Raw genomic sequence first — 22703 nt, forward strand, 5'->3', positions numbered from 1 at the left:
AGCTCAAGGCTAGCGCTCTACCACTTGAGCCACAGCACCACTTCCGGCTTTTTTCTTATGTGGTGCTGAGGAATCGAACCCAGGGCCTTGAGCAAGCAAGGCAAGTGCTCTACCACTGAGCCACCTTCCCAGCCCCTACCACAGAATCTTTAAACTAGAATTATCTCAAAATGAAGGCAAACTAAATTTAGATGGACAGACAGACACACACACACACACACACACACACACACACACAAAGATGGTTTAACTAAGTGACTACAGGCTGTGTAATGGCTCAGGGCCAAAGGAAACAGACCTTCACTGGACTTAACATGGAGCCATAGAAGAAAGTCAAATAAATGACAGCCAACTACAGAGACATTCTGTTTTGAGGAGGAAGTACTTTTCTTTACTACCTATCTGTCTCCTGGGGATGTCTCACTCTGTATCTTCCAATTAAAAAGCAATGGAAGCCAGGTGCCAGTAACTCATGCCTGTAATCCTACTCAGGAGGTTGAGCTCTGAGGATTGTGGCTCATTGTTGGCAGAAAAGTCGGTGAGCCTTTTATCTCCAATTAACCAACAAAAAGAAGCCTGAAGTAGAGTTGCTGCCCAAGTGGTAGAATGCTAACCTTGAGCAACAAAGCTCAGGGACAGCACCAAGGCCCAGAGTTCAAGCTCCAGCGCGCGCGCGCACACACACACACACACACACACAGAGAGAGAGAGAGAGAGAGAGAGAGAGAAATGGAAACTAGGCCTGGAAGCTCACATGTATAATCTTAACTACTCAAGAGGCTGATGATATCTGAAGATCATGGATCAAAACTAGCTTGGGGGGCTGGGAAGGTGGCTCAGTGGTACAGCGCTTACCTTGCATGCCTAAGGCCCTGGGTTCGATTCCTTAGCACCACATAAGCAAAAAGAAAAAAGCCGGAAGTGGCGCTGCAGCTCAAGTGGTAGAGTGCTAGCCTTGAGCTGAAGAGCTGAGGGACAGCGCCCAGGCCCAGAGTTCAGGCCCCACGACTGGACCCCAAAAAGAAAAAAAAATAGCTTGGGGCAGGAAAGTCCATGAAACTTGTATCTACAATTAACCATCAAACAAACAAAGGAGAAATGAGTGCCCGTTATCCTAGCTATTCAGGAGACTGAGATCTGAGGATAGCAGTTTTTTTTTTTTTTGGGTCCGGTCGTGGGGCCTGAACTCTGGGCCTGGGCGCTGTCCCTCAGCTCTTCAGCTCAAGGTTAGCGCTCTACCACTTGAGCCACCACAGCGCCACTTCCGGCTCTTTTCTTTTTGCTTATGTGGTGCTGAGGAATCGAACCCAGGGCCTTGAGCATGCAAGGCAAGCGCTCTACCACTGAGCCACCTTCCCAGCCCGAGGATAGCAGTTTGAAGTTAGCCTGGGCAGAAAAATCCATGAGACTCTTAATCTCCAATAAATTACTCAGAGAAGCCAGGTGCCAATGGCTCTCATGCCTGTAATCCTAGCTACTCAGGAGGCTGAGATCTGAGGCTTGCGGTTCAAAGCCAGCCAGGGCAGGAAAGATACTCATCTTCAATAAACCATCAGAAAACTGGAAGTAGTGCTATGGCTCAAGTGTTAGGTCGATCACCTTGAGCTGAAGAGCTCAGGGACAATGTCCAAGTCCAGAGTTCAAGCCCCACAACCGCCCCCCATCCCCTCAATAAAAAAAAATTACTCAGAAAAAGCTAGAAGTGGTGCTGGGATTCTAAGTGACAGAGCACTAGCCTTGAGCACAAAAGCCCAAACAGGAACTGGGAATGTGGCTTAGTCGTAGAGTGCTTGCCTAGCATGCATGAAGCCAATTCCTCATTCAATTCCTCAGTACCACATACACAGAAAAAGCCAGAAATGGCGCTGTAGCTCAAGTGGTAGAGTGCTAGCCTTGAGCAAAAGACAGTGCCCAGGCCTTGAGTTCAAGCCCCAGGACTAGCAAAAAAAAAAAAAAAAACAGTTCAAACCCATGACCAACCCCCCCACAAAAAAAAAGGGGTGAGGGGGGGAAGAGGCAGAAATGGAGCTGTGGCAAGTAGTAGAACACTAGCCTTGAGCAAAAAAGCTCAGGGACAACCGGATTCTGGTAGCTCACGCCTGTAATCCTAGCTACTCAGGCCTGTAATCCTAGCTACTCAGGAGACTGAGATCTGAGGATTGCGGTTCAAAGCCAGCCTGGGCAATAAAGTTCGTGAGACTCTTATCTCCAATTAACCACCAGAAAACTGGAAGTGACGCTGTGGATCAAGTGATAGAGTGCTAGCCTTCAGCTGAAGAGCTGAGGGACAGCTCCCAGGTCCAGAGTTCAAGACCCACAACCGACAAAAAAAAAAAAAAAAGCTCAGGGACCAGGCCCTAACATGATGTCAAGAATTGGCACCAAAAAGGACTGATGTCTGAGAATCTTGTTTGAAGCCAGTTCAAGCCCCAGCTGTCATGCATGCACATACACACAACATATGCCACAAAAGCTGAATGCAGTGGCTTATCCCTGCAATCTTAGCTATGCAGGAAGCTGAGATTGAGAGGATTATGGTTTGAAGTCAGTCTTGGAGAAAACTTTGTGAGACTCTCAACCAACAGCAGGACACACTGGTGCATGCCTGTTCATCTTACCTATGTGGGAGGTTGAGGTGGAAGAAATCTAGTTCTAATAGGGAAAAAAAACTTGCAAGACTCCATCTCAATGGAAGAGGCTAGTATAGTAGCCCGTATCTGCCATCCCAGTTAAGAGATTGTGGTCTAGGTTAGGCTGAGCAAAACATCCAGACCCATCTCAAAAATCATGGAAGCAAAAAAGGACTAGAGGTGTTGATCACAGTGCTAAGAGTGTCTGCCTACAAAGGCCAGTACTGCCAAGGGAAAAGACAGATGCTGACTCCTCCCACACTGATAAGCTGGTAAAGCCTGAACTGATTCTCCAAGGGGACAGTGGAGCCCTAATGTTCAGTGTTTGCTGATTTCCAACATTGTCACTGGGCACAGAGTTGGGAAGACTTGTCCAACAGCAACTCATTACACAGCAGTACTTCTACCATGCAGACAGAAGTAACCTTGAGAGAGCAGATATAAGTAAATGTGGTTTAATTTAAAAAAAAAAAAAAAAGAAAGAAAAAAAAGAACTAGGAAATATGGGCTGAGAAGGTGGCTCAGCGGTAGAGTGCTTGCTTAGCATGTATGAGGTCCTGGGTTCGATTCCTCAGTACTACATAAGCAGAAAAAGCCAGATGTGGGCGCTGTGGCTCAAGTGGTAGAGCACTAGCCTTGAGCTGTAGAGTTGAAGGACAGCACGCAGGCCCAGAGTTCAGGCCCCATGAACAACAACAACAACAAAAAGAACTAGGAAATAAGTTTTGAGTATATATTACCTTTTTCTTTTCTTTTCTTTTTTTGCCGATCCTAGGGCTTGAACTCAGGGCCTGGGCACTGTCTAAGCCTCTTTGTGCTCAAAGCTAGTACTCTACCACTTGAGCCATAGCACCACTTTAGGCTTTTTCTGAGTAACTTTTTTTTTTGGGGGGAGGGTCAGTCGTGGGGCTTGAACTCTGGGTTTGGGCACTGTTCTTGCACTCTTCAGCTCAAGGCAAGCGCTCTACCGCTTGAGCCACAGAGCCACTTCCGGTTTTCTAGTGGTTTATTGGAGATAAGAGTCTCACGGACTTTCCTGCCCGGGCTGGTTTTGAACCTCGATCCTCAGATCTCAGCCTCTTGAGTAGCTAGTATTACAGGCGTGAGCAACTGGCTCCCGGCCTGAATAATTTAATGGTAATAAGAGTTTCATGGACTTTTCTGCCTAGGCTGGCTTCAAACTACTATCCTCAGGTCTCAGCTTCCTGAGTAGCTAGGATTACAGGTATGAGCACCCAGCTTTATTACTCATTTTTCAGTTTGTTTTTTTTTTTGGTCGGTCATGGAGCTTGAACTCTGGGCTTGAGTGCAGTCCCTCAGCAATTCAACTCAAGGCTGGCGCTCTACCCCTTGAGCCATTGCACCACTTTCGGTTTTCTGGTGGTTTACTGAAGAGTTTCACAGCTTTTCTTGACTGGGCTGGCCTTGAACCATGGTCATCAGATCTCAGCATCCTGATTAGCTAGGATTACAGGCGTGAGCCATTGGTGCCTGGCTGTAATTTAATTTTAATAATCGCCATGTTACACAAACTGCTTACAAAATCCCTGTTAACAACCAACTGTGTGAGCTATTACAAGCCAGCTCCAGTATACCTAGGCCTCCCACACTCAAGCTTACCTGATGACATGGTTAATAATGATGGGTTCTGGTGGCATAAGCAAGGCATGAAGCCGTTGAGGGATCTCTGAAAACTTCATACGTTGAGATTCAAAGATCTATGGGAAAGAGAAGTAACTAAAAATAGGCATTTTGAGTATAATTAGTGGCCTTATGGTTCCCAACAAAAGAAAAAGTCCTTAATATACCTGTTGGAGGTACTTGTCACAGATAACAAATTCTCGTTCATGAGGGTCCTGGAGCTTATGTGTCTTGATATACTGCCAGAGTGCTTGGATGATCACTGGACGAGTTTGTGTATGGATGCCCAGGAGCCGAGCCAGGCGAGGGTCTAATTTAAACTGGGGAGGCTGCACAGAACCAAAGAATATAGGAAATGAAACCAGTGAGCTGGATCGGTGTGTATCCTGATGTGCTTACTATGATTGCACACTCAATCTAGTCAGCAAACATTAAAATTATGCTTTCTTAGTTACAGGAAAATAGTAAGATAAGAATTATCCATGTGTTAAAGTGGCAAGTTATTCACAACTAGACCTAAACCCTTACAGGTTGGACTGCTACTGAGATGTGGCTGTAAATGCTAGACCCCTTCACATCTCTACAAAATACCTGGTAATCCAGCATCAGTAGGACAGTACACCGTACATTCACATCTCCTGGCCGCTTCACCTGGAAGCCATCAGTCTCCTGGGTAGTGGCGGTCCTGTGCCACTACAGAGAGGAAGATGTCAGGGGGGCTCTCCCAGAGGAAGAGCTGGGGTGGGAGGGAAGAGCTTCTGTAATGACTGAACATTCAACTTTGATTACTGAGGTTACTGGAGAGAAGCAATAGCATAAGACACACCTAAAGTTTGCATATGGTTTTGGGATTATTGCCTGTATATAAGCAGATTATTTGTTTATTTCTGAGTATTGGGGATCATATTTAAATTAGCCTGAATTTCCAGTGAAACTTTTGCCCACAAAATGAATGCATATGGGAACAGAAACATAATGTAGCTACCATTTACTGCATACTTATTTTGTAAAAGAGTATGCTAAGCCATTTACCTGGTTATCACTTAATTCCCAAACACCCATTCAGGATAGGCCTAATAATACCTATTTTACAGATGAAAAAAACTAGTGCTTAGAAGAATGAAGTGACTTGCCTAGGTCAAATACCAATAAGTAGTGGAACTGCAATTTGAGCTTTGGTGTGTCTGACTTTCCAGTCCACACTCATTGCTATTACACTACTATAAAACTAAGTTAAATATATTTACAAATTTCTATTGAGTCTATGACTTACTTCCCTTATTAGATGGTAAAGACCTTCCCATGTTTCTTAGTGGTTGAGGTTAAGGGGCTGTGGCTACATTGGCAAAGAAAGGAGCAAGTTAAGTTTACATGCAGCACTGGATGTTATTCTGGACCTATGTCCCAAATAATACTGGTGCTAACATGGTCTTTAAAACACTGCACAATTAGGCATTACAATAAAGGATTACTGATGATTTGAAAGTGACTCTAAGACCTAAAGTAACCTAGGCAAGTACTAGCACCCTTAATCAACCCCTTTAATTACAGCAACTGCTATCAGAAAACACTATGAATGACACATGGGTAACTACAACTCATCATTCTTAATAAGCAAATTCAGAGATGGCTTGATATGTACAAGAGGCCTTCATTAGAATATTCCTTGAAAGTAGGGGCAATAGTAAGGATAATAAAAGGCAGGACAAATCAGATTCCAAGAGTTCTAAGTCTAGGGGCTGGGAAGGTGGCTCAGTGGTAGAGCGCTTGCCTTGCATGCATGAGGCCCTGGGTTCGATTCCTCAGCACCACATAAGAAAAAAGAAAAAAGCCAGAAGTGGCGCTGTGGCTCAAGTGGTAGAGCGCCAGCCTTGAGCTGAAGAGCTGAGGGACAGTGCCCAGGCCCAGAGTTCAAGCCCCAAGACCGGACCCCCCCCCCAAAAAAAAAGAGTTCTAGGTCCAAATAAACACAGCTAGTGCCATCTGGAGATCGATATACAAACTGAAATGGTGGACCTGTACACTTGGGATAACTCTTTTTATCTCCCCCTCTCTTTAGCTGTTAGTTCGGCTCTCAAGTCCATCATCCTCCAACCAGAATCAGAGCCTACAAGGCATAAGTACTCACTTCTACCAGATGGTTGTCTGGTCCATACAGGTCTTTGTCTAATTCAATCACCAAGGACTTAAAAAAGGAAGAAAACTTCCTCTTTTGTTTGGTGGCATCATATTTGGACAAGGCTGACTGGAAGAGAGATAGGAAAGGTCATGTTAGAAAAGGCCAAAAAACCTTTGCCAAGACAAAGCCCTATTAAAACCACCCACAATAACAATGGGGGGGAATCAAGAACATCTTCTGTCTCTTAAGAAATGGAAAAGTAGGCCTCTACCTAGCACTAGTGGCTCACACTTGTATATCCTAGCTACTCAGGAGGCTGAGATCTGAGGACTGAGATTCAAAGCTAGCCCAAGCAGAAAAGTCTGAGACTCTATATACAACTAACCAGCAAAATGCTGGTCTGGAGGCATTACTCAAGTGGTAGAGCATCAGCTGTGAATGAAAAAGCCAAGCAGGAGCTCAAGGCCTTAAGTTAAAATCTTGGTACCAGAAAAAACAAAGACAAAAAGAAAAAAGAAAAACCCTAGTCATGATATCAGTAGAACCCCGAAGAAGCAGCTTATAAGGACAAAGTCACTTATCTACTTCATTTCCCTAAGGGCTATGAGGCAAGCTAAGCCAAACTGTTGTACATAAAGCACATCTGAACAGAGAAAGTCTGACTGTAGAGGGGAAATGAATCACAGGCAGTAACCAGCCAGAACAAAAACAGCTTTATTTGGACGGAATGACATAATCAGCAGATGGACTAGACCTATATAGAGATGATGGAGGCTCTAACATTGAGTCCTAGTTCTGCAAAATGCATTCAAATCAGCTTGCCTGCAAGCAGCTAAAAATAGAGCCAGAGAGTGCAAGGAAAGGAAAGAAAGGTGAGCTTCCCTAAGGAGCTGCTGGGGTGGGAAGTTGAGGGCTACCCCCTGTCTGTTAACGTTCCCCATGAAGTAATAAAGACCTTGTCAGAGAAATCTACCCGACTTAAACTGTGGGGCATCTCCAACGAAAGCTGGAAATGTCACAGTAGGAATCAAGGATTTAAGAACTTAAAATAAAAACTAAAACACAATACAACCAACCCACCCCCAAACCCTACCTAACTAATCTATGAATACTGCTAAATTGAATGGCCAGCAGAATCAGGAGTAAGGCAAATAACAAATCAAACCCCAAGACAATAAGGTTTTTGATACCAGTGATGACCAAACTATGGGAATAAATATAAAGGACCATTGTCTTTCTGTGCAGAGAACAGAGTGTCCCCCTGTCCGATACTCTCGGCAGGAGCTGTAAAAACCAGTAAGGCTTCTTGCAGCTTGGACAACACTGCTCAGTCCCAGCAGTTCCCACCCTACACATCAACCATGACCACTGTAGATCTTGAACTCACATCCTCCAGGAGCCGTCCTTCTACCCGAAGCTCCCAGGAAGCCACGGTCCCTTCCCCATCTTCGGCATCTGACTTGGCCGGATTGAAAGTGTTAGAAATGAAAATACGAAGCTTCCGTTTTTGCTGAAGAAAGCAGAAACAAGATTGATAATGGGGCTTCAATGGTTTGATGCTGAAGACAAGAGTCTCCCCAAACCCCAAAATTACTCCTAATAGATTGGCTTACTGTCCCTGGGATGCCAGGTGGAAAAAGTCATGCATAGTGCCAGGTTCCCAATGTAGCAGAGCCATCATAGTAAAAACACCAACCCCCACCCCCATCTTGCTGTTCTGTCCTTTTTTTTTCCGTCATGGAGCTTGAACGCCGGCCCTGAGCTTTTGTGCTCAGTGATAGTGCTCCACCACTTTGAGTCACAGCTCTACTTCTGGTTTTCTGGTGATTAATTGGAGATAAGCGTCTGACCCACTTTCCTCCTCAGGCTGGCTTTGAATCATGATCCTCGGATCTCAGCTTCCTGAGTAGCTAGGATTACAGGCGTATGCCACCAGTGCCATCTTACTGTTGTTTTCTGTTGGTCATGGGGCTTGAACTCAGGGCCTGGGCACTGTCCCTGAGCTTTTTTGCTCAAGCCTGTTACTTTGCTACTCTGAGCCACAGCTCCAAATTTAGCTGGTTAACTGGAGAGACTCTCATGGACTTTCCTGCTTGGGCTGGCTTTGAACCATAATCATTAGATCTCGGCTTCCTTAGTAGCTATGATTACAGGTCTGAGCTACCAGTGCCCAGCCAAAGCAATACAATTTAAATGCCAAGATTTTTCATCCTAAGCTTGATGAAGGTTTTCTCCTTTGGCTATCTGCCTAGTGCTTTCCTGCGTTACCTTGATAGGACGTTTCAAGGCCTCCTGGATATCTAGCCGTTTCCTCATGATAGTCTGGTCCAGTTTCCTTTCAAAAGCCAAGAGGTCCATATAGGCCTGGGATTCTGGTACCAGTTCACGAATCTTCAAAATAGAAAAGATATGATTGGGATGTAAGGCTGACGACCATCTCTATTCTCAAACTCACCACACCTTCAAGAAGACATAGAAATTGGACTCACCCTTTGAGGTAGAATTTTGTCAGCCATCTTCTTTTTCTTTGCACTGTTCAGAATAAATACTGTTATCAGGTTGGGATAGAATGAGTCAGAACATGAAAAATTAGCCATCAACACCTTCCTTTATTGTAAAGTGAGGGCCTGCAAAGCTTTTTCTCAAATAGAAGAACCCCCCCCCCTTCCCCGCCCTCCCATCATTAGCTCCACCACCACTACCACCACCACCAGGCATTCTTAATGGTGAGCCCCTGCAGCATCACCTGCTGATAACAGTTTCACCAATTCTCCCACCACCTGAATCTTCACAGGCCTCCTTGCCCCTCCCTTCCTCCACCCAGGTCATCTTACTTGTGGTTTCGATTTTGGACCGCCTGCTGCTGGACCTGCTGGATCTGCTGAGGTGCAGGTCTCTTGCGGGACTGGTCCATCCCGGACTGAGCCAGGCCAGGTCGGACTGAAGGGTTCCCCCCATAGCCAGGAGGTCCCATGGAAGGTCCCTGAGGTGTCATTCGGCTGCCTGGCAGCATACCTGGTCTCTACAGAGAGGAAAGGACCCAGAGATGTCATAGCTTCCCCTGCCAACTAACCCCACCAAGAATGGAAAACTGGGAGGTAGGAGCCTGAATTCTTTGAATGGAACAAAGCTGGTGGGTAGGTTGGAGGATAATGACAAGAGAGCGGGAGCCCTCTGCTTCTTTGAAATATAGGTAACTGGACCATCCTCTGCCCCAGTTCCAATCTATGGAAATTAGGACCCAGGAACTATTAAGACAGCTATATTACATTCAAATTTTCTCCTCAATCGGACTCATCAGACAACTCCTCTAGTCCTCCACCCACTCGGTTGGCTTCAATCTCTTTTGAAGCTGACCTCAATTTGCAACTACAAGTTGGGTGTTCCTCCAAGCCCCTCTTTGCTCTTCATGGCCATCCCAAGCCCCACTGCATCTCCCCGACTCTACACTGACTCCCCACTGAAACAATGCTTGTGGGAGCAGGGTGTATGGGGGGGGGCGGCGGGAGGATGCTAACTGCCTTCCCCACCCCCAACCCAGGACCAGAACCCCTTTCAGGGGAGTCCCTCCTGCTCCTCCCCCATCCCTGTCACTCCCAGGCCCCGGCTCGGCCCCGCCCCCGGCCCGCGCGCCCCTCCTCCTGCCCCACTCACCGGATAGGCCGCCCCGGGCATCGGGGAACGGTACAGCCCCTGACCCGGCGCCGGACCCATTCTCACCGGAGGCCCGGGAGTTCCGCCCGGGCCCAGAGCAGCTGCCGCGCCCGCCCCTCCTGAGGCTCCGGCCCCGCCGCTCGGTGCCACAGACTGGAAACCCGCCCGGGCCGCCATCTTCCCGGAGCCGCCGAGGCAGCTGCACAAAGAACCGGAACCGGAACTCCCCCCCGCGCGCCCCCCGAGCGCCTGCCTGTTTGTGTGCCCAGCGGGCGGGCAGGCACGGGAGGCTCAGGAGCAACGAGACGACGGGCTAGAGGAGGCGCCTAGCGAAAAGGGTGTGATGACCCCCCCCCTCCCATCCCCACCTTCGTGGTCGGGGCGAGAGCACCATAGAGAGGAGCGCGGGGATAGAGAGGCCGCGTGAACGGGCGCCCCCAGGCCGTCCGGAGGAACATAGCCCTCCAATGCCCTAACGCTAGCTTTCTGATGGAGAGTGGGGCTGGGAGGGACAGCTTCGCCTTGCTGCGGTGCATTTCAGCTCTCTGATTCTTTTTCGTTTCATTCCCTTGCTGCTTTCAGTGAGGGTGGCCGAAAAGGGAAGCGTACTGCTTATTGCAGTGTGTGTGTGTGTGCGCTTGTGTCGCTCCTGGGGCTTGAACTCCGGTCCTACTGTCTCTTAGCTTTTTAGCTCAAGGCTGGCCTTCTATCACTTGAGCCACAGCTCCATTTTCAACTTTTTGGTGGTTAGTTGGAAATAAAAGCCTCATGGATTTTCTTGCCTGGGATGGTTTTGAACCAAGATCCTCAGATCCTCCTGAGTAGTTAGGATTACAGGCCTGAGTCATCTGCACAAGCTGTTTATTGTATTTTACAGATGAAAAAGCTGGATTCGAAGGAGGTAAATGATGAACTTTCAAGGTAGCAAGTGGTAGAGTGGTCCTCAACTCGTCTTGTGCTTGGCAGCCCAGGATCCATTCCATAAATAGTTGCCTCAATGATTTCCTCTTGTGGGAACTGCAACCCATTTCCTTTTTCACCTTTGTAACCTATTCTGCTTCCAGATTTTAGGTTCCAGTTTATCTGGAATTTTGACATTGCCACCTCTCCAAAGAATCCTTCTGTGCTGAGACTTACCTTTGGGAAATATATTGTGTTCAATCCCTTCCCTCTTTTCCTGCCTAGTGTTTCAAACCATGATCAGATCTTTTCTTACTCCTCCCCTCATAGTGTGGTCTCATGCCAATCTCAGCTTTAGTGGGAATACCTAAAAACTTCTCAAATAAAAAGAACAACACTGAAGAGGAGATGGTTGAAACCCAGTTTATTAGACCAGAGTCATGCGTCACCCAGGGCCCTGCCTACTGACCCCCATCTAGTGCACACTTTTGGCCTTGCTCTTTCTTCCCTTTGGAAAGGCTGTTTTCTAAGGAACTTTTAGAAATCAAGAAGTTCTCAAAGATCCTATAGTCTCACTCTCCAGCTCCAGACCAATGCAGATGAACTGCCCACAGGCACTGTTCTGGGAGTGTACACCAAGAGACAGCTGGACAGAGAAGGCCTGGAAAAGGGTTAGGGCTCTGGCTTGTGAGGAGTGCCTGGTGGAGGGGTTGGGACAGGCCCAACCCCTTACTTGTAGGGAGACAGAACAGCAAATCTTTCAACTCCCCCTTTAGGTCTTGCCTCTTTCCTCCCATGACCAAACCCTGACTCACCAGGTGGGCTTGGTTGGACATCAGGTGAGGAAGGGAGGCTGGGAACCCAGAAGGAGGGAAAGGCCACTGACTGAAGACCTCAACTTCTTCCTGTGGGCACCCACTGCCCTAGCTGTGGGAGTCACCAATCCGCAGCTCCCTTCTGTCTCTTGACTTAGTGTCCAGCATAATTCTCTACCCCCCTACGTGGGGCTACCTCTGTAGCACTTCTTTCTTGGGGAGACCACAGTCAGCCAGGCAAAGGACATTGGGATAGGAGGAGCAGGGGAAGGGAATGTTAAGGCTGCAGGGAGGGCAGAGGGTACCTGGGATTGGGGGGAGAGGGTGAGGCCAGAAAGAGGCAGAGCTTGTGATTCACAGCTTCCTTTATGTCGCCACCAAGACAGTGCGAAGGTTACAATGCGTGTGTCGTCTCCTTGTGCTTCTCAGAGGGATGTGTGTACACAGTACAGACACCAGGGGAGAGTCCAACTGTTTATACAGGCGAAGGCATTCAGAGACCAGGAACAGGGGAGAAACACAGAAGGAGGAACTTCTTTTTGGAGGGGGAGGGTGGGAATATCTGGGAAGATGGTTCTCTGAGACAAAAGGATGGAGACAGACAGGGTTAGAGGAAAGTATATACAGAGATATAGCAATATAGAGTCTGTATCATATAGAAATAGAAAATGCAGATGAGGTTGTCGAAAGAAGCAAATGAAGCTGGAGAAGAAGACTTGGGAGTGTTCCATAAGAAAATTTATGGATGTGGCCCTTTGCAAGGGCCTCTGGGAGGGAGGCCAGTGAGGTCAGGCACCAGTGCCCCTCTCCCTGAGCTGGAAGCTAACCAGCCAGGTCTTTTATGGGATGTGGAGGAAGGCTGCCTCTGGGAAGGAAGTCTCTCCAGCAGCTTTGGAGTGGGGGAGAGCTCATAGGGATTTAGGATGTGGCCTTCAGCACCGGAGCCACATCATGTTCTCTTCTCCACTTCTTCAGGGGATCCCTGACCCCTCCCCTCCCCCCAGAAACTTCACATAGTGTGAGGGAGCGGGACTGGAGATTTATTTTTCTGCCTGGAGATGAGCTTGGGGGGGGGGTAATGGACGGGGGAGGGGGGAAGTCACTGGTCTGAGAGGGTCTCCTAAGGCTGGGGAAGCCCCCTCAATAGCCCTCCCCCCCTTAAGGTACATTCTCTGGTTTGGGGCCTGAATTCCAGGCCCCAGGGATCCCCTCTACCCCTCACTGGGAGGGGACTTTGGTGACTGGTGGCAGCAGAATGTAGGTGGACACTCAGATGACAGACAGAACTCAGGCTGGGAGCTAGGGGTGGCAGCATGGAGCAGGGAGGGGCAGCCTGAGGTCCTTTGCCAAGGTTTTCTCTCTCTCTCTCTTTTTTCTTTTTCAAGATTAGTTTAGTTTTGTTAAAATAAAAAGAATGAGATAGAGGCAGGGAGAGGTCTTCTAAGGTCAAGACTCCTTCCTCACCCAGGCAAGAGGAAAAGGGCTGCCCAGGAGTATGGGTGAGTCCTCAGGGCAGATGTGGGGGGGCAGTTGGGGCCCCTTTGCTCTCCTCGCCCTCCCCACCTAGGCCTTTGGTACAGTGGCCTGCGGGACTCAGCAGGTAAAGTCCTCAAATGTGCCTCGGGCCGGATGGTGAGGTAGGATGTTGGCAGCATACGTCATCCCGGCCGGATGGCCCCGGAGGCTCTCGCAGGGGTTCTAGGGGAAAGACACAGAAGAGGACTGGTTATGAGGACCTAGGGAGCCAAAGGAGAAGGTGTCTCTGGGAGAGGGGGTGTTTATGGGGGGGTGGAGGAAGGGTCTGGCTGCAGGGTGCCCCTTGCCCTGGTCCCTCACATGTCTTTTGACGTCATCCAGGCTGAGGGCCACGCCTTTGTCTGCGCTGCTCCTCTTGGCCTCTTTCTGGCATTTGCCTCTTCTGCACAGCTTGTGCTTAATTACCTAAGAAGGGCAGAGTGGGGTGTGGACTGGAGCCCTGCTCCTCTATAGCCCCCTCCCGCTGCCCCTCTCCCCCCCCTTTACCTCATAGGCATAGTCAAAGAGCTCCAGCACAGTGAGGATACTGGCTCCGATGAATAGCCCCATCTGGCCCCCAATATCACCTGTGGAAGTGGGGGTGGGGATGGCAGGGAGGTGAAGGGGCTCAGGACCCCATGGGGACAGTAGGGCTCGGTGGGGCTAGGGCAGGCCAGCCAGATTCACAAAGGGATTAACAGCCTTCTTAGGAAGTGTTGCAAAACCAGATCCTCACAGCATTTCTCTTTGCTTCTCTACACCTTTTTTTTTTTTTTTTAACATTTTTCTACTTTTTTGAGATGAAAAAGATTTTTTAAGGGAAAAGGACTTTACAAAATATCCCCAAACTCTTAGTCTCCACTTATACCCTATCCTCTGTCCAAGGGGCAGCTACGTTTTCCTCTTTGCCCATCCCCTTCCCCCATTGCATGCCACACCACAGGGTTGGGGGAAAGGCCCCCAGGGATGGGGCAGAATAAACACCCTGGTTTGGGTGGTAGGGATCCCATGACAAGTGACATCAGAAGCTCACCCAGGAGCCCTGCAATCTCATAGGCTTTCTTCTGCTCAATGGTCTCATAGTTGAGGACTTCAAAGAAAATATCCAGCACCAGAATGTTCTCCCTGTACAGGGGTAGGGAGGAGAAGACCTAGGTTGAAGTCCTATCTCTGCCTCTTGCTAGCCAGGTGACCATAGCAAGTTAGCCTCTCTGAATTTGTTTCTGTACCCACAAAACAAGATCCAAGCTGGGCATTGGTGGCTCATGCTTATAATCCTAGCTTCTCAGGAAGCTGAGATCTGAAGATGAGAGTTTGAAGCCAGCCTGGGCAGGAAACTCTATGAGACTATCTATGAGACTATCGTGAAAATAAGCCAGAAGTGGAGCTGTGTTTCAAGCGGTAGAGCTATAGCCTCCAGCACAAAAGCCCAGGGATAGCACTCGGGCCCTGAGTTCAAGCCCCAGGACTGGCACACATATATACACAAAATGAGATGCAGATGGACAAGTGCCTTCTAGAGTTGTGAGGATTGGATGAAATGGCATAGAGGAAAAGATGCTTTACATACTGGCAGAGGGAGGAGATCCTAAATACAGCATGAGGGTGGAGACAGTGTAAAGTGAGGAGAGAGGACAGAGAGTCTTTCCATTGCTTGTTCTGGCCTGGTTTTCTCTCTGTACACCTCCCAGCCCACACACTTTGGTTGCAAGTGTGTCTTCCCTGGGTTTATCTCAACTTTCTCTTGCCTGCTGAGCCCTCATCAAAGCCCACTCATACCCTCCACTGTCCCTGTCCACAGACCTTGCCCAGCACTGTGGAGCTCTTACCCTATGTACTGCTCAGACTTGTTGAACTTCTTGGCCAGGTACTTGGCGGAGGCTTTGCTGGGGATCTTGACCATGGACAGCTCCTTGCTATAGCGGGTCAGGTTGCAAGGCATTTCACACACGCAGTATTCTTGGTCCTTCTCCACCAGGAAGTCTGTGCCCAGCCAGGTGACAGGCGCTGGTTGAGTGATATCCTTCTGCCACCAACTCTCAACAGAAAGATTCTGGCCCTGCCCCCACCAAGGGCCCCTGAGCAGACTTCCGTTTTCCTGACCTGTCCTTTTCCCTCAGCCTCGTGCCCACCCTGTCTCTCATAAGTATGTATTCTGCCTATGTGCCATTCCCTGAGGATCTGTGATGGTCGCCATCTTGAGTTACTTATGAAAGAGACTGGAGGCCCTTCCCACCCTGTTCATTTTCCATAGGGACCTGTGAAAATGCTATTCTCAGCATTCAAGACAGACACGTGTGTGGATGCAGTGGATCAGAGCTGTCTAGACTGAGACCCTTATGCATGTGGCTGCATTCTGAGTGCTCCAGGATAAGGGCAGGGGTGAGGGGTGGGGCGGGGCGGGGGGAAGGACTCACCCAGGGCAGGATCTGCACACTCTTTGTACTGCTCTGGAGTGCAGTATGGGGCGTCCCCTGGAGGAGAAGACAGTGGTTGCAGGGTGGAGTTTAAAGGGGTTGTGATGGCAGAGTCTACCCTTCCTGCCACCCATCCCTGTGGGCACAGGCAGGGACCAAGGTCAGATGATGATGAGAGAGGTAAGGAGTGGGCGTGGGGAGGAGGACGGATGGGAAGGAGTTGTGGAGGGGCAGGATAAGTGCTGGGAGCCTGGAGGCCTGACCTGGCATGTGCACCATCCGGCAGTTGCAGTTCTCCACCAGGTACCGAGTCTCACAGTCGATGCGGCAGGCGGTGATGCTGTAGGAGTCGAAGAAATCCGAGTCCATGGTAACAGCTTTGCAGGTGCCCCAGGGCGGGGGTAGGTAGATGAGCTGCTGGGAGAGCGGGGAGCTGGGAAAGTGTGGGGACCTCTTCCCCCCAAGTCACCTTGATGGACTTCTCTGACAAGATGCCGAATTGGGGAGCCCTACCCCCTTCCCCTCCATGGCCTCTGAAAATCTCAGAGTTTGTAGGTCATTCATGCTGCTTATCATCCTTGCTGTAGCTCACCTGTTCCTCCTGTTATCAACCACCTACCGCTCTATCTTTCTTCTTTTTGTGTGTGTGTGTGTCAGACCTGGGGCTTAAACTCTGGGCCTGGGTGCTGTCCCTGAACTTCCGTTGCTCAAAGCTAGCCCTCTACCACTTGAGCTGCAGTTCAACTTCCAGGTTTATTTGGTATTTAATTGAAGATGAAAGTCTCACAGACTTTCCTTCCTGAGCTGGCTTTAAGCCATGATCCTCAGATCCCAGCCTTCTGAATAGCTAGGATTATAGGCGGGAGCCACTAGTGCTTGACTTCTAACCACTTCATCTTGAACCCCTCACAACCCCACCCTAGAAGCAGCCTTCCACCCTCTCACCCGCTGCTCCTGGCAGGACACAAAGGTTTGAAAGCCTGGGGCCACACCAAAGCCCAGCTGGTCGATAAAAGGAGGTTCATCTTGACTGTGGATCTGTACTTTGATGCCCGCTTCGAAGGACGTCTCGTCTATGGGAACAAAGGGGATGTGGGTTGGGAGGGCTCCTGAGCCCTAATCTCCTTCAGAGCTGGGGACAAGGAAGGCATATGACCTTCCCCAGAAGTTAAGCATTAGGACTGAGTGGGAGGTTATCTTTGGGGTCTGAGCCTACTCCCCAGCCTCTTGGGGTTACCAGCTCCATGCGGCTTCAATGACATGCATTCAACACATTTCTTTTCTTATCTGGTGTTTGCTAAGTTTTAAGATTTCAAATTCTCCCAGAGTATCACAGTCTCAGATACTTGCTCCAATTCTCCTCCCTTTCTCCTTCCTCCTCCCCCCCCCTGCCCCCAAGGCCCCCTGAGACCAAGACAGGCAGTCAGCCCAAGAAGAGAGGGAGTTATTTATAGAGTGAGTGGCGGCTGCTGATGGAAGAGGATGGCTGGTTACCTTGGAGAGTAACTGAGACAGGAAGGGGAGGGGGGAGTCAGGGAAATGAGAGTGTGGACGTCAGGTAGATTCAGAGATGGAGATGGAGACCGATCCCTGTATCAGGTCCCAGACTGGAGGCCTAGTAGAAGTGGGGGCCAGGAACAACAAGGCAGGGGGGGGGGTGGTGAGAAGTGTGACATACCAGTCTCCCCCCACACGGGCAGGTACTCATCCTGCTGGATGTCCAGCATGATCTCCAACCCATTGCCAGTCCCACCCTTCATGGTCTTCAGCCGAGGCCGCCCATCTCGGCCTGAGTTGAATGTGTAGCACTTTCCATACCGTGTGAAGACCTGATGAAGAACAGAGTGGAGAGCCTGAGTTTTTCCAGTACCCCCTGCCCCGCCCCCTAGAGGTTCTCCCCAGCTCCCTCCAATGATGGAATCACACTGCTCTTCAGGAATCCGCAGCTCATTCTCCATTTGTTTCCCTCTCCCACTTATTCTCCATCCTTTTGTGCTCTGGAGAGCCAACCTTCGTGGGGTACATAGCCTGAGCGTTTGGCCAATGGGAACTACAAGTAAGGAATCAAGGCAGGATGAGAAAGAGACTGGGGTACTAATCCTTCCCTGTCCCCTGACTGTTTGTTTTGCTGGTTGTGGCTATAAATATGGGCAGGAATGGTAGAGTGAGAGCAATTTCCCACTATTGCTAGCTGCCACACCCTCACTGGCTTCCTTAATCCTGTCTACAGCTCTGTAAACAGTTTATTAAAGTCTTCTCAATTGGACTATCAAGTGCCAATCTGTACATGTGCATGCTTGCCCCACGCATGTGCACTCTACTTGAGCTGTTTTATTTTTTGGGGGGGGAGGTCCAGTTGTGGGGCCTGAACTCTGGGCCTGGGCACTGTCCCTCAGCTCTTCAGCTCAAGGCTATCACTCTACCACTTGAGCCACAGCACCACTTCCGGCTTTTTTCTTTTTGCTTCTGTGGTGCTGAGGAATCGAACCCAGGGCCTCAGGCATGCAAGGCAAGCGCTCTACCACGGAGCCACCTTCCCAGCCACTCCTTGAGCTGTTTTTATTCAAGGCTAGCACTCTACCAGTTGAGCCACGGCTCCATTTCAAGTGTTTTGGTGATTCATTGGAGATAAGAAATAAGCCAGCCCAGGCTGGCTTCAAACCATGTTCCTCAGATCTCACTCTTCTTAGTAGCTAGGATTATAAACAAGAACCACTGGTGCCTGGATAAAGTGGCATTCTTTCTCTTGCATATATATATGTATATGTATATATATATATATATATAATATATATATATATATACATATTTGTGGGGTTTTTTTTTGTGGTCATGAGGCCTGAACTCTGGGCCTGGGCACTGTCCCTCAGCTCTTCAGCTCAAGGCTAGCGCTCTACCACTTGAGCCACAGCGCTACTTCCAGCTTTTTTCTTTTTACTTATGTGGTGCTGAGGAATCTAACCCAGGGCCTCAGGCATGCAAGGCAAGCACTCTACCACTGAGCCACCTTCCCAGCCCCTCTTGCCAATATTCTAATATGAACACCTCCACCATCAAGAGTCTATGCCTGACCTCTGAGGCCTCTGAAATAGTGCTTCTCTTCAGTGTTTTACCCCAGCCACTAGAACTCCTGTTCTTCCCAAGACCTTGCCTCTAAACCTAAGCCCTTCAAAACTAAGCTTTTTGGGTCAAATGCTATTGGCTCAAGCCTATAATCTTAGCTACTCAGGAGGCTGAGTTCTGAGGATCGCAATTCAAAACCAACCTGAATGGACAAGTCCCTGAGACGCTTCAATTAACCATTAAAAAGCTAAAAATGGAGGTGTGACCAAGGGGTAGAGTACCAGCCTTGAGTGAAAAAGCCCAGGCGAGAGCTCAAGGCCCAGTACACACACACACACACACACACACACACACACACACACACACACACACACACACCAAAAGGATAAAGAAAAGCTGAGCTTTCTGGTTTCCTCCAGCCATCAGCCCTTTTTGTCCACCATTGTCCCATTATCAATGGAACCTGAAGCTGTCCAAGTTCCCATGCCAAGAACCATCCTCATCCATGCCCAGCACCTCTTCCCACACCACTCAGGACTAAACAACAAGACATGGAATGTTGGTAAAGCTCTTGCAGAGTTTGAAGGTATCAGAGGATATCCCAGCCATGAGATGGAGTTTTTGTCTTCTCTTCCTTCTGTGCCCCACAGTAGCTCTTATCATAGCCCTGATTTCAAAGCTTGAAATTAGTTCAAAGATTGAACTAATTCTTTTTATTTTGCCAGTCCTAGGGCTTGAACTCAGGGCCTGGGCACTGCCCTTGAGCTTCTTTTGCTCAAGGCTAGCACTGTACCACTTGAGCCACAGTGCCACTTCTGGCTTTTTATATGGTACTGGGGAATCGAACCCAGGGCTTCGTGGATGCTAGGCAAGTACTCTACCACAAAGCCACATTCCCAGCCCTGAACTAATTCTTTTCCTATGAACTTCCTCAATGTTCCCACAAAAGAACTACTGCTAGATGGTGACATAGGAACAAGCAGGGTGAGTGGGTATAACTGGGAAGTAGCATTTGACTCTTCTGTCTACCTACAGCTTTCTTTGTTCCCCTCCAGTACGGAACTGAAAATCAGAGAACATTCCCATATTTTTAGAGTGAATCGAGAGAGATAAAACACAGGAAGAACTCTAAGAGTTCCCTATAGCCTCCCAGAGCCACTGTTAGGTTTGGAGCATGCAGCCACAGGCTGAACACACACCTACTCTCCATTTGGGGTGGTGAGGGACAAGGTTTTTGAGGCTCCCTGGCTCTGTGGGCGGGGCTGTTGGGCAGTGGATCGCTGCTGCCCCCTGGTGGTTCTAGGATAGAATTATCTGTTCTACCTTCCTACTACAAGGAAGACAGGTTAACCCTCTCCTGGCCTCTCTGAGGCACAGTGGCCAAAAACTCCCAGTTTCCTGTATGTCTGCATCCATCCAAAGACTGAGGTTGGACTGAAGTGACACCTACCAGTTCCTACATTGGAGAGGAAGCTGGCATCAGATGATTGGGGGGTGTGTGTGTAGGGAGGAAAAGTCAGCACCCTGGAGGGGCTAGAGAGGAGTCAGGCCAGAGAGAACTGGAAGCTGAACTGGGGAGAAGAGAGGGTGGCAGTTGGTCCCTTAACAGAACCCTAGACCTCTGGGTGGGAAGGCCAAGGGGGAAAAATGATTCTGGGAGAAAGGTCCCTACTGCTTACAGCTAGAGGCCATTGGATTTAGAGGAAACTTGTATTCACTGAGACAGGTAAACACACAGATGACCGAGTAACACACACACTTCACAAGTCCCTGCTGTAGAAGTTTTTGACCAGGAGTGGGGTGGAGTAATGATGGGACCAAACCCCCTACTTCCCTGCCACCCCAAAGACCAAATGGCTCTTGCCTTACCATCTACCCAAAGGGTGATAATCAAAAATAGTTAACAACTGGCCAGTACTGGCAGTCACCAACAGATCAGAAGCTGACCTCATAGACCAAGGTCCTGGGCCCCGGGAGGTGAGGGTCAGGGAGAATCCTGGAAGACAGTCTTGGGGGTTAATGTGCTAGGTATGGGCCCCACTCACCACAGAGAAGTTGTGAGGGCCACAGGGCCCTCCGCAGTAGGAACAATAGAGAAGCATGTCCTCCAGCCGGTGGCAGGAGCGATTGTAGAAACGGTGCAGGTTAAAGGGCTCCCCAGAAAAAGCCTCTGGCCCAGGTGGAGCAAGGGGTACCCCAGGATCATCACTTTCATCCAGCCCCAACATAGGTGCCAGGTAGAGCAAGTCAGGGTAGCTGAGCTGGGACAGCCGCACGGCATTGGTGTTGCAGAGGGTGACCGCGGGAAAGGCCAGCTCGGTAGAGGCCACTTCATCTAGCAGCGTCACGTGCGGGTAGCTGAGGTAATAAGCAACGCGGTCCCCTACCTGGCAGAGGAAGGCACCCAGTGCTATGACAAAGGCCACTGCCCACAGAGCCTGCCTTGGCCCTAGACCCCCTTCCACAAAGATGTGGTTGGCCCCATGGAGGGTGCAGCTGTTGGCAAAGGCCACCAAATCCAAAGGTAAAGCACCCTCATTGGCCTCTTTCCCAGACACCTCCTTTTCCTTCTCTTCTTCCTCCTCTTCAGATTCTGAGTTGTCCCGCTGCTTCTGCCTCTGCTGCTGCTGCTGCTGGAGACCCCACACATCTCCCAAGGACCCAGGGGTCTCCTCTCCCGAGGAGAAAGACAGAGAGCAGAAGATCTGGATGGGCATCTTCTCCAGGGGGCTTCCTGGCCCTGGGAGATTGCCAGGAGGCAGATGCGGAGGGCTGGGTGATGTGATCTCAGGCAGGGTCTAGCAGGGACAGCCACCGAGCCCTTGAGCCAGGCAGTGAAGACTGCCTGGCTGGCTGTCCTTGCTCACCAGAGCTTGTATGGCAGTGTGGCTGAATTGGGGCGGGGCATGGAGGGAGGGACCAGCCTACCCTGCCAGGAGGGCCGGGATCTGTGCTGATGAATAATTGATGGCACTAGGAAAGAGGCTGATGGAGGGGGCGGGGAACTAGAGCCCCTTCCTGTCATTGATTCCAGCAGGACATAGAGAACTTAAGACATGGTTGAAACCCCAGAAAAGCCCAAGACTGGGACTCCTTTTGTCCCTTCCCCAGGCAAGGTGAGACTAATAGAGTCCTTGGCTCTCAGTACCAGGATGACCTCAGCTGGCAACAGTCCCGCCAGGACACACATGCTTGCTCTGTCACTTGCCAGTCTGTTCCTCAACGTGTTCCCCAGTTTCCCCACCTCAATTCTGGCCCTCTTTGTTATTCTTGCCGTGGTTCCTTGGTTTCTGTGGGATAGACTAGTCTCATGCACTATGCAGGCACTCTCCAGATCTCTCATGCCTTTCTAATTCCTTGACCTAATCCTTGACCCCCCCCCATGTTTCATTGGCCCTCAATTCTTCCAATCCAAGCTGCTGAAACTCCCTGCTCTCTCTACTTATTCCTTTGCTTCTCAGTTTCCTTCCAGGCATAGTCCTAGCCCCAATTTACTCACTCTATGAGTCCCCAATTTCCCTGAAACCCCTTCCTATCCACCACCAAGTTCACTGCAGCTGGCTTGTGACGCTCCTTCCTTCCTTCCTACCACCTCTTCCTCCTCCTCCTTCTTCCTCTCTCTTTCTTTCTTTTTTTTTTTTGGGGGTCTGGATGTGGGGCCTGAACTCTGGGCCTGGGCGCTGTCTCTCAGCTCTTCAGTTCAAGGCTAGCGCTCTACCACTTGAGCCACAGCGCCACTTCCGGCTTTTTTTGCTTATGTGGTGCTGAGGAATTGAACCCAGGTACTTATGCATGCAAGGCAAGCGCTCTACCACTGAGCTACCTTCCCAGCCCCCTCTCTCTTTCTTTCTTTCGTGAGGCTTGAACTCAGGGTGGACACTGTCCCTCGACTTCTTTTGCTCAAGGCCAGCATCCTACTACTTGAGCCACAGTGCCACTTCCAGCTTTT

At 49.6% G+C, this 22703-nt stretch overlaps 2 protein-coding genes across 5 annotated transcripts in view; both read right to left on the reverse strand.

Annotated features, from left to right (window-relative positions):
- Positions 1–10387, reverse strand: part of Smarcd1 (SWI/SNF related, matrix associated, actin dependent regulator of chromatin, subfamily d, member 1) — an 18753-nt gene extending 8366 nt beyond the window's left edge. Inside the window, exons 1-9 of one of the 2 annotated variants that reach the window (XM_013018829.1) lie at positions 10045–10387; positions 9225–9412; positions 8880–8922; positions 8659–8781; positions 7778–7900; positions 6400–6516; positions 4863–4964; positions 4439–4600; positions 4251–4348 (exon numbers count right to left, since the gene is read on the reverse strand). In XM_013018829.1, the coding sequence (XP_012874283.1) occupies positions 4251–4348; positions 4439–4600; positions 4863–4964; positions 6400–6516; positions 7778–7900; positions 8659–8781; positions 8880–8922; positions 9225–9412; positions 10045–10221 (1133 nt within the window). In that variant the 5' untranslated portion in view covers positions 10222–10387. The remainder of the gene's footprint in view (positions 1–4250; positions 4349–4438; positions 4601–4862; positions 4965–6399; positions 6517–7777; positions 7901–8658; positions 8782–8879; positions 8923–9224; positions 9413–10044) is intronic. The other variant, XM_013018830.1, reaches the window with a different exon arrangement.
- A 955-nt stretch (positions 10388–11342) lies between these two features.
- Asic1 (acid sensing (proton gated) ion channel 1) overlaps positions 11343–22703 on the reverse strand; it is a 30707-nt gene continuing 19346 nt past the window's right edge. Inside the window, exons 3-12 of one of the 3 annotated variants that reach the window (XM_013018751.1) lie at positions 17370–17520; positions 16637–16764; positions 15955–16105; positions 15692–15748; positions 15104–15257; positions 14257–14399; positions 13974–13976; positions 13782–13927; positions 13596–13700; positions 13353–13457 (exon numbers count right to left, since the gene is read on the reverse strand). In XM_013018751.1, the coding sequence (XP_012874205.1) occupies positions 13353–13457; positions 13596–13700; positions 13782–13927; positions 13974–13976; positions 14257–14399; positions 15104–15257; positions 15692–15748; positions 15955–16105; positions 16637–16764; positions 17370–17520 (1143 nt within the window). Of the gene's footprint in view, positions 13458–13595; positions 13701–13781; positions 13928–13973; positions 13977–14256; positions 14400–15103; positions 15258–15691; positions 15749–15954; positions 16106–16636; positions 16765–17369; positions 17521–20799; positions 21472–22703 lie in introns of those variants that run through there. The other 2 variants (XM_013018752.1, XM_013018753.1) reach the window with 2 other exon arrangements.

This window comes from Dipodomys ordii, unplaced genomic scaffold, assembly GCF_000151885.1.
Source record: "Dipodomys ordii isolate 6190 unplaced genomic scaffold, Dord_2.0 Scaffold42, whole genome shotgun sequence".
Lineage (NCBI taxonomy): Eukaryota > Metazoa > Chordata > Mammalia > Rodentia > Heteromyidae > Dipodomys > Dipodomys ordii.